Source organism: Sinohyriopsis cumingii, chromosome 19 (genome assembly GCF_028554795.1).
Source record: "Sinohyriopsis cumingii isolate HCF-2022 chromosome 19, ASM2855479v2, whole genome shotgun sequence".
Lineage (NCBI taxonomy): Eukaryota > Metazoa > Mollusca > Bivalvia > Unionida > Unionidae > Sinohyriopsis > Sinohyriopsis cumingii.
In genome coordinates, this window is record NC_142979.1 from 70847410 (window position 1) to 70864247 (window position 16838).

At 35.8% G+C, this 16838-nt stretch overlaps 1 protein-coding gene across 3 annotated transcripts in view; it reads left to right on the top strand.

The window, feature by feature from the left end:
* LOC149775926 (Na(+)/citrate cotransporter-like) overlaps positions 1-16838 on the top strand; it is a 75922-nt gene that overhangs the window by 29131 nt on the left and 29953 nt on the right. For all 3 annotated transcript variants that reach the window (XM_089944230.1, XM_089944229.1, XM_089944231.1), the window contains exons 2-4: positions 657-806; positions 1223-1338; positions 15288-15415. In XM_089944230.1, coding sequence (XP_089800356.1) covers positions 657-806; positions 1223-1338; positions 15288-15415 — 394 coding nt within the window. The remainder of the gene's footprint in view (positions 1-656; positions 807-1222; positions 1339-15287; positions 15416-16838) is intronic.

The window sequence follows — 16838 nt, forward strand, 5'->3', positions numbered from 1 at the left end:
ATGTTGCTGCATGAAAATCATTCCGGAACAAACCCGCGTACACTTTAGACACATACCGGTAATTGGTAACAGCCATATCAAACGCGATATTCAAAATGGCCACATGATAGATGGTTGTGCTATTCCATGTGGATTTACAAGTCACCCAATATATGATTTGCTTAGGAAATGTAATCTGTATGTCACCAAAAGAACCCTTCAGCCGAAGGTAGATGCACAGCCACGAGAAATACCGGTAAATGTATATGTACACCAATGTGTACAGCCAAATTTGAATGCAGATAATTGCAGCTTTTAATGAATATGTGATATCAGTCCCTTTCCCGAAAACCTATATCATCACGAGTGAATGGCTGATTTATCGGCCTAAGTTGATACAACCGTCATAGATTTGTTTTTCGGTGTTATGTATGCTTGATAACACGGATATAACGGCACTTTTAAAATGGTTCTTTGATGTTTCTTTTTTTGCCAGTCTTCGAGGTAGTTAGTAATTGCAGTCCAGAAATTTATGAAAACTACCATGGTCAGCAAAGGATTGCGAGTGTAGACGTGCAGGGTAGCCATCATTGGAGCTCTTTAGAAGCACTTTGCGTTCTCCATTTTACCGGCATGTTCCAACGTACTAATTCACTTAACTGTTACCTTTATTGTAGGTATCCAAAGGGGCATATGTAGTAATCCTTATGGGGACATATTGGCTTCTAGAGGTTATGCCAATCGCCGTGACCTCACTGATTCCCATCTTCTTGTTTCCAGTTCTTGGAATTATGCCAGCAAGGGAAGTGTGTTTTAACTATGCTGAGGTAGGCATCTCTTTAACAACTTTAACGCTCGATATTAATTTCCAGATTTTAAACTTTCCTTAGGTATAAACATACTATGGTTGACCGCATGGTTTTAATGTCTGAAATTTCAAAATATTCACATAAACAGTTAGTCTAACACATTTTAAAAAATGTGTCAGCAAAATATTATTCAGTGTTTATTCCTAAAATTATGTTTTCCTATTGAAATTTAGCATTTAATACAAACTTATGAATACAAGTGGCGTTTCATTGTCTTTATGTTTAATAAAACATTCTACTGATTCAAATGCACTCACATTATAAAATAAGCTAACTTAATAGAACTGAAGACTACGTGTTATGACAAGAAGATTTTATAAGGAAGGCAACCTTTTAATTTTCTGCAAAATATAATCTTAATTTCTTACGGACAGGATACCGTATTGCTATTTCTGGGAAGTCTAATTGTTGCTACTGCAGTTGAGAAATGCAATCTACACAGGCGGATAGCGCTCAGAGCTTTGACACTCGTAGGCCCGGAGCCCAGATGGTAAGTGTGATTTAAATAAATGGGAAAGCTTTATTCTCCAGTCTGAACTAAATATACGTGCGTATAAAACATGATTATTGTCATTGATCGTCTCATATTTTCACCTAGATGTTAATATTATACTTTTATTTAAACGTTCGTGATCTAAATAAAAGGCTCGATTACTATATCAATGCATGTGCCATCTTGTACCAATGTTTCCTGTAAGTCTTGCTATATAATTGCAATGGAATGAAACCAGGTTGGATTGGATTTAGCGAATACACTCAATACATGTTGATGGATAGGATTCTCATTTATAAATATAAATCAATGATGAACAAATTTTTGAGGCCATTGCTCACATGTTTGCTTCCGCCTCTCATAAACAAAACCGTAAAAACAAAACCCCCATACACTAATCATAAGTTAAACAACGGATATAGCAAAATGGTTTCATTTTTCAGTAGATACGATTAAAAGATAGACTTTCAACAGACTGTATATCAAAGAATATGATACATGCATTGAGGATATCAACATATATGATTGATACATGGATATATTAACATATGTGATCAATATTTTGCGTTATCAACATAGATGATTGATATATCAACGTATGTGATCAGTGTATGGGATTATTAACAAAAAAAGATAGATGTATTCAACACCAGGTTTTACGGAATATTAGATTTATGATCACTGATTGCGGAATGACCTCAAAAAGAAGCCATATAAATATGTACAGGTGTCCAGTACTATCAGGAACGATTGTAATATTTGTTGTACCTCCATTTGAGCTTCAAGTTTATGTACTAATTGACCCTCTAATGTCCATGATTGTCCATCATTACTATGCATTTGACCAGTGTATTTGCATTACAGGCACCTTTAACAACCTCTTGAGACATTGATTATTGGTACAGAACCTGTTTTTGATCACCGCGTTAATCGAATTGCTAAATTGAGGTACATTTCGTGTTTGAATACATCGACACTGCTTTGCAGGATGTAATGGCGTTTTCCTCATTTCTAGACTCATTACGTTACACAATGAGTTACAGTAATGTTTTCTGTATAACATCGCAACAGATTCACTCTCTTGTTTCATCTCGCATCTTTGAAATATCTTCCCTGTATATGCTCTGCTCTGACCATTGAAGCTGACATGTAATTTATGAATGTGTTTACACTTTTTGTCACAGATAATTGAACATGTAGTTCATCTTGTGTTGCTTGGCGCTTTCCAGATGGCTTCATTTCTAATGTACAACACTGTTTCGGAATATTATTTAGAGTGGACAATTTAACTATCATGCATTGTTTATGAATGAGCAAGTCATTCCATTGTAATATATCTGATTTTTAATTCTAAAATGGTACGTTTAGTTTGCCTATTTCATCACAGTTAGGAACGAAACTACGTGAAGACCTCTTTCACTCAAAATATCTCTTTGCATACGTCTTGCCAGCTGTAATTTGGACGAAATTCTTTCTTATTATTCACAGGGTCTCTTCGGGGATGGATATAATTTGGATTGCATTGCTTTACGTTCAGAATCGGTACATGCAAAGCGTTACATGTAAAATAATAACAGTATGTAAATTCATTTTTGTGTGATTAAATTATGAGAAATAACTATCCATTATTCGGAGTCACCGTCATGCAGATCAACCTACACATGTTTGGTGTTAGTCAGCCTTAGGACATTGTATTTTACGGAAACCTTCCTCGTTGCCAGTACTTGGGTGCTAATAGGTTGAGTTTATTTCTTTATTTTGCATGTTCTCTCAGAAAATATGTTCGGTTGCTTTTGTGAGACCCTCTGTCCATTTTCCTCGCTTGTTACACCCTTGTTATGAGGGATATTCTTTGGTTTGAAATGAACCGTATTTTTCTATAACAATTTTAGATTTTCCTATTTATTTCTGGCATTTTTTAAACTGTAATATGACTGTAGTTTATGATTTTAGTTTCGAAGTGTGACATCAGTGTTTGTTTTGTTGGAATAGCGCTTGAACTTTGTTAACGTTTCTTGAAACGCAACAGCCATATGTCGCCATTATATAACTATTGATTATTATGAAATAGTGTGCTTTTGAATATCGTTCACATTAATACAATGCATGCTTGGCATCTGCTGATGTCAGCACATAAGAATGTGAAACGTGATATTTGATCAATATGTCGGGCCACTAATTATTTCACAGCCTGAAAAGCATTATATTCGTGGGAGAATAATAATAGAGTAGTAAATGTGGGAGAATAACAGAGTAGTAAATGTGGGGGAATGATAATAGAGTAGTAAATGTAGGGGAATAATAATAGAGTAGTAAATGTGGGGGGAATAATAGAGTAGTAAATGTGGGGGAATAATAATAGAGCAGTAAATGTAGGGGAATAATAATAGAGTAGTAAATGTGGGGGGAATAATAATAGAGGAGGAAATGTGGGGGAATAATAATAGATTAGTAAATGTAGGGGAATAATAATAGAGTAGTAAATGTAGGGGAATAATAATAGAGTAGTAAATGTGGGAGAATAATAATAGAGTAGTAAATGTGGGGGGAATAATAATAGAGTAGTAAATGTGGGGGGAATAATAGACTAGTAAATGTGGGGGAATAATAATAGAGTAGTAAATGTGGGGGAATAATAATAGATTAGTAAATGTAGGGGAATAATAATAGAGTAGTAAATGTAGGGGAATAATAATAGAGTAGTAAATGTGGGAGAATAATAATAGAGTAGTAAATGTGAGGGAATAATAATAGGGTAGCAAATGTAGGGGAATAATAATAGAGTAGGAAATGTTTGGGAATATTAATAGAGTACTAAATGTGGGAGAATAAGAATAGAGTAGTAAATGTGGGGGGATAATAATAGAGTAGTAAATATGGGGGAATAATAATGGAGTAGTAAATGTGGGGGAATAATGATAGAGTAGTAAATGTAGGGGAATAATAATAGAGTAGCAAATGTAGGGGAATAATAATAGAGTAGGAAATGTTTGGGAATAACAAATGAGTGGTAAATGTGGGGGAATAATAATAGAGTAGTAAATATGGGGGAATAATACTAGAGTAGCAAATGTGGGGGAATAATAATAGAGTAGTAAATGTGGGGGAATAATAATAGAGTGGTAAATATGGGGGAATAATAATAGAGTGGTAAATGTGGGAGAATAAGAATAGAGTGGTAAATGTGGGGGGATAATACTAGAGTGGTAAATATGGGGGAATAATACTAGAGTAGTAAATGTAGGGGAATAATAATAGAGTAGTAAATGTAGGGGAATAATAATAGAGTAGTAAATGTAGGGGAATAATAATAGAGTAGGAAATGTTTGGGAATAATTATAGAGTACTAAATGTGGGAGAATAAGAATAGAGTGGTAAATGTGGGGGAATAATAATAGAGTAGTAAATGTAGGGGAATAATAATAGAGTAGCAAATGTAGGGGAATAATAATAGAGTAGGAAATGTTTGGAATAATAACAGAGTAGTAAATGTGGGGGAATAATAATAGAGTAGTAAATGTGGGGGAATAATAATAGAGTAGTAAATGTGGGGGAATAATAATAGAGTAGCAAATGTAGGGGAATAATAAAAGAGTAGTAAATGTTTTGGAATAACAATAGAGTGGTAAATGTGGGGGAATAATAATAGAGTAGTAAATGTGGGGGAATAATAATAGAGTAGTAAATGTGGGGGAATAATAATAGAGTAGCAAATGTAGGGGAATAATAATAGAGTAGTAAATGTGGGGGAATAATAATAGAGTAGTAAATGTAGGGGAATAATAATCGAGTAGCAAATGTAGGGGAATAATAATAGAGTAGGAAATGTTTTGGAATAACAATAGAGTAGTAATTGTGGGGGGGGGGAATAATAATAGAGTAGTAAATGTGATGGAATAATAATAGAGTAGTAAATGTTAGGGAATAATAATAGAGTAGTAAATGTGGGGGAATAATAATAGAGTAGTAAATGTGGGGGGAATAATAATAGAGTAGTAAATGTGGGGGAATAATAATAGAGTAGGAAATGTGGGGGGAATAATAATAGAGTAGTAAATGTAGGGGAATAATAATAGAGTAGTAAATGTGGGGGGAATAATAATAGAGTAGTAAATGTGGGGGAATAATAATAGAGTAGTAAATGTTGGCTACCTGTTTGCTAGTAAGATGATATTTTCCTTCATTAAAGATTTCATAACATAACTTTCAAAATATATGCTATAGCTGACAATACATTACTCGCTGTTATTTTGGATAGCTTTATTATAATTTCCTGCTTACACAATATTATCTAAATCCTTTGTCCGAGACTATGTCATTAGGTGCACACCAGGGGTCGCTTTTTAACAGGTCAAGTCTCAAACAATCACAAGGAATACCTGTTTTTCAAGGCTGAAAACAGTATGTATGTATGTATGTATGTATGTATGTACGTACGTACGTACGTATGTAATGTGCGTGCGTGCGTGTATGCATGCATCTATCTTTAATGAGTCTTTTTCAAAGGCAAATACAAAACATACACAAAACAAACAAATAAAACAGAAAAACGCTTATATTTGAAAAACATTGCATGGCTGTTTTTGCAGGAAATAAACCTTGAACTTCATTACATTTCAACTTGTTTATTTCAACTTATTGCTGATACTGTAAAATATTTGTATTCTATATACAATATTCTATGCAAATATTTTAGAGTATCAGCAACAAGTTGAAACGTATTAAAGTTAAACCCGGCCGAGTCATACCAAAGACTTCTAAAAATGGTACTAACAGCTGCATCGCCTGGCGCCAGCATTAAGAGGGTAGTGTTAGGACTGGTCGGCCTGGTGTCAAGATAATGTGACTTGGTGGGACATCGTGCAACTTGTATGTGGCATCATGTCCCAGTGCAAAACATCACTATAAACTGCCACACTGCAGGCATCGTAGCGACTGATATATTATTAAAGCTACGTTAAGAAATCCAGAAATCCATATCATTATATATATATTCTAGATAGGTAAGGAGATAGATAGATAGATAGATAGATAGATAGATACATAGATAGATGCGTGTGTGCATCTATGGTTCGTTTCAGCGTCACTGTTTGATTAGTGAGAAAGTATAATGTAGTGGACCTTTTTGTAGTAATTCATTGTAGACACGGTAGAAAATGTAAATAATCATAGAAAAATAGTACCATAAATCTAATAGCGTTTTGAAGCTACATTTTTCTGTCAAATTTTGTACCTGCAGGTGAGATTAAAGTTATTGTTCTAATGGACCTTGTATTGATCATAACCGTACATTACCAGTGCCTATGTGAACAGTTAGATTTGCACTATAGGCACATTTAACAACTTCCTGAGATACGTGGAATTGGCCATAGGCGCAGATCAGTCTTTGGTTTCTACATTTACTTAGTAGTACTTAGTTTGTGTTTGATTTTCTACTTGAACGAAACAGCATTTACATGCCAGATTGAAAGGTGTTTTCCTAGATCCTAAATTCAAAGTGGTATTGTACATTATTTCATCACATTGAATGGCAATATTGTTTTCTGTGCTTCGTTGCAAGAAATTCACTTTTCTTATTTCATCTCTGACCTTTGCCGTATCTTTCCTGTATGTACTCCTCTGACTGGACATGTCATGAATGTCTTCATATTGTTTTGTAACCGAGAATCTAACATTTATTTATACGTTATGTTGCACGGTGATTTTGAAATGGCTTATTGTGTGATTTACAATAATATTTATTAAGTTCATAGCCTATTGTTATGTTGCACGGTGATGTTGAAATGGCTTATTGTGTGATTTACAATAATATTTATTAAGTTCATAGCCTATAGTTTCTGAAGGAGCTACATATTCCATAATATCATGTCTGAACTGTAACACTTAAATTGTTACATTTTGTATTTCTTTTTATTAGAGTTAGGAACTGCCGGAATAACCCTCCCTCTCAGAAGCAATGATCCATGTGTACATGTCTTGCCAACTTATTTTTTATTCAACTCTTCTTATTATTCATAGTTCTTTATAACAGTTTTTGATTACATTCGTTTGTTTCATGAATCAGTACATGTAAACGTTGGTCTTGCTCACTGGCATGCATATCAATCATTAAGTGTTTGGAGTTAGTCTGTCTTAAGAATTTGTACTTGATAAACACTGACTCTTTCTCAGTGCCAGGGTGTTAACTCTTGCGTGTTTTGCTTTTCTTTCTGTTTAACAATTCTTTCATTTTGGTGCTTTTTGACAGCACTCTTCTACGTTAAACTCACTTGTTACGTCTTCGTTATAAGAAATATGATCTGGTTTGAAATGGAAATGTCTCCTATCAAACAACGTATGGTTTTCTTCGTTACTTTGATCATTTAAGCAGTGCAGTATGGGTGTAGTTAAAATTATGACAGCACTATCTGTTTTGTACTCATGTAATTTTAGTCTGCAATGTTTGTGTCAAGGGGAATTAATATCATCGGACTGTCTGGCTAGGTCTACTTCTGGCCTATGGTTGCCGACCACTGAATTCATATATTACTTATGTGACAAGTGATGCAACGCAAACTGAACCTCGTACCTGACAAAACACTTCTTTGTAAAAGATTTAAGACAGCAATAACTATAATTAGGGACAATTAAGGCTTTCAAAATATGATCAATTTTACACCAGATATTCACAAATAAAGTGGGCTGTGCTATTTGATACCTCTTATTTGATAATGCCCACAGGTCCATATGTCAAACATGGATATCTGAACAGCAGCCGTATAAGAAATTAAGAAAAGAATAAACAAACATGATACAAATTATTACAACTACTGCATTTATTATCTTCCTTGTATCATTAATGTATGAGCGTTATTATAATCGCTTGAAGTGCATCAGTCATTCTTTTCATCTGTCTAAGTATATGTTATTATCATTTAGCTTGTTTAGGATTCCGCCCGTGAGTCGAGGTAAATGAGATGGTAGAGCGTCGGGCTCTAAATCTATAGGTTACGGATTCGTAACCTGCCCAGGCCAGCCCTGGTTTGCTGCCTATGTGTGTCCTTAGGAAAGGCACGTGACTCCCAGTTATGCGGCATGCTACATTAAATAATGTTAACATTGCCGTTAAAATCCACAGAACAAACAATCTAAACATTGAATACCACCGAAGTTAATACCGTATTTACTCTTTTATGAGATTAGTCCAACTGCAAACTGCACAGACTCATATCAGCCGTTGCATAATGCACCGGCAGATCTGGGTCTGTACAGTTTGTTTGGAGTAATCAGTAAAGCATAGACCCTGATCGTCAGGTACATTATACTACAGCAGATCATGATCTTTGTTATTTTCAGTTTCACTCGACGTATAGGCAAATCTAAACGGTATAGTGCACACTTGATGTTCACGGATGTCAATACACAAAAATGTAAAACAATATGATGTTGGATATAGGTACTGGACCAATAATTATTTGACAGAGAGTTTAAATATATGGAATTGTACCCATTGAACAGCGAAGACATTGGGAGATGTAGATATCGAATAGTTAAGGGATTTGGAGCTGTATCCATTGAATAGCGAACGGATTTGGAGATGTATCCATGGAATAGTGAAGGGATTTGGAGATGTACCCTTTGAACAGTGAAAGGATTTGGAGATGTATCAGTTGAATAGTGAAGGGAATCGGAGATGTACCCATTGCATAGAGGAGGGATGAGGAGATGTACCCATTGAATAGTTAAGAGATTTGGGGATGTACCCATTGAATAGTGAAGGGATTTGGAGATGTACCCATTGAATAGTGAAGTGATTCGGAGATGTACCCATTGAATAGCGAATGGATTTGGATATGTACCAGTTGAATAGTGAATGGATTTGGATCTGTAACCATTTAATACCGAAGGGATTTGGAGATGTACCCTTTGAATAGTGAACTGATGTGGATATGTATCTTTTAAATAGTGAAGGGAATGGGAGATGTACCCATTGAATAGATAAGGGATTAGGTGATGTACCCATTGAATAGTTAAGAAATTTGGGGATAAACCCATTTGCTAGTGTAGGAATTTGGAGACGTACACATTGGGTAGTGAAGGGATTAAGAGATATACCCACTGAATAGTGGAGGGATTTGTAGATGTACCATTGGATAGTTAAGGGATTGTGGAGATGTGTCCATTGGCTAGTGAAAGGATTTGGATATCCAACACATCTGGCAGTGAAGGGATTTGATATGTTCCGGTATTAATTTCATAAACTTTTATTTGTGTACTATAGTTGACAATACAGTATTTTCTTTTATCTGGGTACTCAATATTTAATTTCATACTCACAGTAGCATTTCATTTCATGCTCACGATAGCATTTCGTTTCATACTCACGATAGCATTTAATTTAATACTCACAGTAGCATTTCATTTCATGCCTACAATATCATTTAATTTCATACTCACGATATCATTTCATTTCATACTCACAGCAGCATTTCATTTCATACTCACACTAGCATTTAATTTCATACGATATCATTTCATACTCACAGTAGCATTTCATTTACTACTCATGATAGCATTTCTATTCATATTCACCATAGCATTTCATTTCATACTTACGACAGCATTTCATTTCATACCTATACTATCATTTCATTACATACTCACAGTAGCGTTTCATTTCATACTCACGATAGAATAACATTTAATACTCACGATATCATTTCATTTCATACTCACGATAACATTTCATTTCATACTCAGATAGCATTTCATTTCATACTCACGATATCAATTAATTTCATACTCACAATAGTATTTCATTTCGTACTCACTGTAGTATTTCATTTCATACAGTAGCATTTCATTTCATACGGTAGCATTTTATTTCATACTTTCAATATCATTTCATTTCATACTCACGATAGCAATTAATTTCATATTCATAATAGCATATAATAATAATAATAATAATGAGGACTTTGTATAGTGCCTAATCTTTAGAAGCTCTAAGCGCTTTACAACATTAGACAACACCTATAACATAAAAAACATATAATGATATGATTACAAAAAGGAAACACAATGAAATTTGAAAATATAAAAAATATATGCTGAAAATATTTACGGTTGGAAACATTATTAGGTCTTTAAGTTTGTTGTTGCAGTCGAAATAAGTGAGTTTTGAGAGCCCTCTTGAATGTGATCACTGTGTCTTTGTGTCTAAGTTCACTGGGCAATTCATTCCACGTTGCTGGGCCCTGATATGCAAAAGAACTTTGTCCACATGACTTCGTTTTCTTAGTGGGAATAATGAGTATACGATTGTCAGAAGAGGAGCGTAAGTATCTTTTTGGTGTGTACACATGGGTGAGGTCGGAAAGGTATGTTGGACTAGAGTCCGTCAGTGAAACGTAGCACAGAAAACAAATTTTGTGTTTGGTTCTGGATTGAATGGATAGCCAGTGTAGGGTACAGAGCAGCGGGGAGGTGTGCTCTGATCTTGGTACTCTAAGTATGATCCAAGCAGCTGTGTTTTGAACTTTTTGAAGTTTCTGGAGTAGATATTGAGATGAACCAGACAGAATTGAGTTACAAAAGTCCAGTCTTGAATGCACTGATGATTACACACGTGTTTTAAGGGCATCAACTGAAAGATATTTGCGAATGGAGCTGATGCGTCTCAGCTCAAGATATGCAGCCTTGCATATGTTCATGACATGTTTTTGCAGTGTGAGAGTACTATCCAGAGTAACACCTAGGTTTCGTACTGACTGTGTGAATTTAATGTTGGTGTTGCTGATATTTATTGTTTGAGTTAAAGGATGTGAATGAGAAAGTGATTGAATGGGATCACTGTGTCTTTGTGTCTGAGTTCAGTGATCAGAATGGCCTCAGTTTTATCATCATTTATCTGCAGTTTGTTACATGTCATCCATGATTTTGCACGTCAGAAATGCACCTCTCTACACCTTGGATGGTAGCATCAGCTTCAGTTGGGTAGCTAGATTTGTATATTTGGGTGTCATCAGCGTACAATTGGTACGACCCTGGATGATGATCTATGACACTTGAGAGCGGCTGAGTGTATAGAATGAAGAGAACAGGTCCACGAACAGACGCCTGTGGAACGCCACAAGATAGATTAACTGGGCTGGAGTGTATTCCATTTGCAGACACAAGTTGTGTCCTGTTGACCAAGTAGGACTTTAACCACAGTAAGGCTGTATCATGAATGCCAAATACATGCTGGAAATGGTGAAGTAATATAGCATGGTCTATGGTGTCAAATGCTGCAGACAAATCAAGGAGGGTGAGGACTAATCATTCCGCTATCCAAAGCAGATATAATGTAATTAACTAATCTTCGAAGAGTAGTTTCAGAACTGTGGCAAGGGCGATATGCAGATTGTAAATTGGTAAAAAGACTGTTTGAATTCAGATGAGATACAAGCTAGGATAGAACAGCCTTTTCTAAGATTTTTTAAATGAATGGGAGATTAGAAACTGGGCGGTAGTTCTTTAAATAGTTATGGTCTAGTGTTGGTTTCTTCAGCAGAGGCTTTACAATGGCAGTTTTGAAAAATGATGGGAATTCCCCGGGTTTGAGAGAGGCATTAGTTATTAATACTAATCAGTTAGTGAAGGCAGTACTGGATCTAAGCACTCAAATCAGCAGTGACGTTGGAATTGGATCAAGTTCACATGACTTTGGTGCACTCTTCATCAGGATTGTACGTACGAAATCCATAGAGACAGTTTCAAATGCTGCTAATGGTTGCCGCTGAAATTCTGTATCCCAACTGTATGGTGACGACGAATCAATTGAAATTGTGTTGTCAAGCATATCTCTAATGGTTTGTACTTTGTCACGGAAAAACTTTGCAAACAGGTCCGGAAGGTCGACTGGAGAGAAGGTAGTTGGAAGTGGTGTACATTTGTTCATTGACATTAGCTTGTTAGTAATCTTGAAGAGCTCTTTGCAGCTGGAACTTTCCATGATCTTAGTACTGTAGTGGACTGATTTCGCTGCATGGACTATATTTGTGACATTCTTCTTAGCGGCTTCATAGATTTGCTTATGAATAGTGAATCTGGTGGAAAGCCAAGGCCTATCAGCTTTACGGCGGTCTCTTTTAGCAGTGCGAAGCCGGTACCTAACACTCATGGAGGACACCTTTGAAGTGATACTCTACACTTGCTATCTGGGACATGTTTGTCGAGCAATGAACGCAGGCAGTTACTGAGTTGTTCTGCGGTAGGAGGTAAGCAAGTTGTTATTTTTGCTTGGATGTGACGCATTAGTTTGGTTATATTTATCATACGGAGGTTTCTCTTAGTAGATGATAAAGGTGGAGGGTTAGGGGCTGATACGTCAAGATGGCATATAATGCAGAGGTGATCTGATGCAAGTTCATGGGATACCAGGGAGGACCGTAGAATGTTATCACCAGGTCTATGAAGAATCCAGTCTAAAAAGTGACCATGTTTATGGGTGGATTGGTTAACCGACTGTTTGAGGTTGAAAACATTAATGGAATATATGAGTTTTGATGCGTTTGGATTTCGGGGACAGTCAAAGTGAAAGTTGAAATCTCCAAGAAAAATCAGGTTGCCATCTATCAAATTTCCATATTTCCAGGAGATTCGGAAACTGCTCCAAAAAGTGAGATTCGGTCAACTTGTTTTTTCTACTATGAAGAGGGTGTATAGGCAGAACAAATGGACTGACCTTTGATCCAGTGTGAGTGTGGTTTGGACTAGTTCAAACGATGTGTGATATAAATATGAACTAATGGTTTGAAGTTACGTTATGAGGTGCAGACCAAGAGATCTTTTTGCAATAGACTCAAACGGATCGGCACCGAATATATTCTTTGAAGGCTGAAAGAAATCAATAATTGTAATGAACAGAAGCATGTGCTGTATTTTACGACTATCCAATGCAGAAATTATTGTTATTTTCTACTACATTAACATTTAGTTATATGAAAAATAAATAAGTGGTCCGATCATTTAATGCAAGCAGATAATCCGCATTCGGAGCGACAACCTCTCAAATAACCCAAGTGTAGTCTTAAAAACATTTAAGTCCCCGAAATTAGGACACAGTACATCTTGCTAGTTCAGGTCACTGCGAAGTATTAGTTATTCTTTTGTACAATGTGTTTTATATTTGATTCTAAGGGAGATAATCTTTTTCGTTCAAAGTTTATAATGATTTCATCTGGAAGAATACTGTTCGGTAAACCTTTCCATTAATATATATATATATATATATATATATATATATATATATATATATATATATATATATATATATATATATATTAAGGTGTCACATTTTGAATTGGCGAGCACTCAATTGTGTATTTTCTGCAATGCAGAACAGAAGAGAAATTTTCTAGCACAAATTTCTGTTCAAGCTCGTTATTATCTTGCATTTTCTGTTAAATTCCAGGTGAACTACAAGTAGAATTTGTTTATCTGGTTTGACATTCCACAAACTTGTTTCTGGTAGATTTTAAATGTTTCTTAGCAGGAATTATTTATACATTTTCATGCTGGAAATAATTGCACATTTAGCCTTGTTTTCATGATAGATTCCAGCATTTTAGGTGTATTTGACCTATAATTTAATTCACGCCGGGTATTTCACACAAAATCACGCATGGAATACTGCTTTAGTCGGGATGGATTGTTTCTTTCGGGGTAGACTTTTGATAACATCAAAGGAGAGGAAAGAAATGGTGGTACTTTATAGATATGCGACCCGTAACCAAGTAATAATGCATTAGTCCCGCCGGAAAATTTCGCTGGGGGGAACGTTTGATGACACAACATGGGAAGAAAATGTTGATATTTTATAGGTACGTAACCCTTAAGTAACCTATGAAAACCAATGGTTAATTGATGAACATTACGCTTTCTTTAACTGGTGTAAGAGTTCAGCTGTATTTACCATACTCACTTCAATATCGATACGATCATTGATTAACTCGATATAAAAGAGTAGATTACGATGATTGCGGTTCTCTGCCATACGATCGAATTGGATCGCTCAGACTATTACAGTTACTTTTCATTCGAAATCAATTTGAAAGGTAAATCTTATTATTTGACGCCATTATATCAACGTTCGTTAAATTCATTTATTTTTTTATTGCGTTACTGTCATGTGGCGTCATGACATCATATCGGTATAGTCATTTCTTTTACTATGACTTGCGTGAAATAACGCGTCATGGAAGTGCATAAGAATGAGCATAAAGTGTGCTGGAGTTCGAGCGTGACTCAAGCCATGCCACTTAACTACCCCACATTGACTGATTTTCGTAGGTATCAGTTTTTGTTGTGTCGTGTAACACATTTATGGGGGAACTTTTCGCAGATTGAAGGAGTCCTGTTGTATCAGTGACCGCTCCGGTAGCCTAGTGGTTAGAGCTTCCGCCTCGGATGCGGGAGGTCGCGGGTTCGAACCCTGGCCGAGTCATACCAAAGACTTACAGAAATGATACTAACAGTTGCCTCGCTCTGCGGTATGATACGCCAGTGCTATACATCACTATAAACTGTCACACTGCAGACATCCATGAGATATGACAGAAATATTGTTAAAGCTACGTTAAAAATCTAAATCACAATGTTGTATCTGCAGATGGAGTTTTTGTATAGAGTTTCGAGCATCAAACTAAAATAAGTACCCGACTAAAGATATTCATTAGGATATTGCTTTAAATCTGACCTGTTCCGATTGTAATAAATATTATGCATATAGTTGACTATTCTGAATAATTTAAGTATCGTACGATATCATTTCAGTACGGTGACACATCATATAAGCATTTTAACATACCATTTCAGTATTGGTACATATCATTTCGTTATTGTGACATATCATTTCAGTTTTGTGACATCATTTCAGGATTGTGACATATCATGTCAGTATGTATTGTCACATATCACTTCAGGTTGCTACTTGGTATCATGTCGCCATGTTGGTTCCTATCCATGTGGATGAGTAACACTGCCACAGCCGCCATGATGTTACCAATTCTAAACGCCATTCTGAAGCAGATAAGAGATGTTACATTGCCAGGTAGTGTCCTATTTACTATTTGCTGAGCATAAATATGCTGCATAAACATAACAATAAGAAACTTCTGGGGGACATAGTTTATGTATGTTCTGGATAAATTTAAACACACACACACACACACACATGTTATTGCGTTACTGTCATGTCGCGTCATGACATCATATCGGTATGGTCATTTCTTTTACTATCACGTGTAATGAAGTAAATTTTTCAGTAAATTTTATATTCATATAGAATTCGATTTTTCTCAAGGTATTGACAGTGGAAAACATGATTTTATGATTGCAATAACTGCAGTAAATGGTGTACGCATTTCCCTTACAAGTATCAAAACCATTTAAAGAAAAATAATCCATTCACAGAAATGACGAAAATAATGTGAAACATCCCAAAATGTCATGGATTCCCTAATCGTCATTTAAATCGTAAGCAAAACTTACCCAAAGATTTTGTTGCTTAAGGAGGGTGAGTGTTAAAAATTTGTGAAAGTTCTGCTAATTGATATGTTATTACTCCAATGTTCATTGAATTCTCATAGCTGCTAAACCAGGAACGTTGAAATACATATTACGCATGCTTACGAATGGAATACATGATGCAATATAATGTTGCACTTCATTAAAAACCTGTCTCAGTCCAACACGTTAATGTAAACTGTGCTGAGTGAATGCACTCAGAATTACTTCATTCTGTGCTAAAGTTGTTTTATTCCTAAAATCCAACAGTCAGAAAGGGAAATGATGGAGGATCAAACTACGTTTATTCTAACGTGAGAATGAACTCTTATTTTAAGAAGGGGGTCCCCGAGTGGCCGAGTGGTATAAAGCGCTCACCGTTACGGATCACCTCTGTCTGCGTGTGTTCGAAATTCGGGTTCTGCCAATGTGGTTATGTGAAAAACCTCGCCAATAGCTTCTCGTGGGTCTGTGGTTCTTTCCAGGGTTTTCCCGGGTTCTTCCGCCACCACTGATACTGCCCGCCATGTATGGCCTATCTTGTGCTGAAAATGGCGTTAAACCCTACAATAATGCTTTTAGGAAATAGGTACATTACAGCATGGCGTTATAATCAATAGGTCCCATCTAAGGGACCTAAATGTTTCGAACACTAGGTTATGATCAATAGGCCCCATCTAAGGGACCTAAATGTTTCGAACATTAAGTTATAATCAATAGGTCCCATCTAAGGGACCTAAATGTTTCGAACATTAAGTTATAATCAATAGGTCCCATCTAAGGGACCTAAATGTTTCGAACACAGTTATAATCAATAGGTCCCATCTAAGGGACCTACATGTTTCGAACACTACGTTATAATTAATAGGTCCCATCTAAGGGATCTAAATGTTTCGAACACTACGTTATAATCAATAGGTCCCATCTAAGGGACCTAAATGTTTCGAACACTACGTTATAATTCTTTA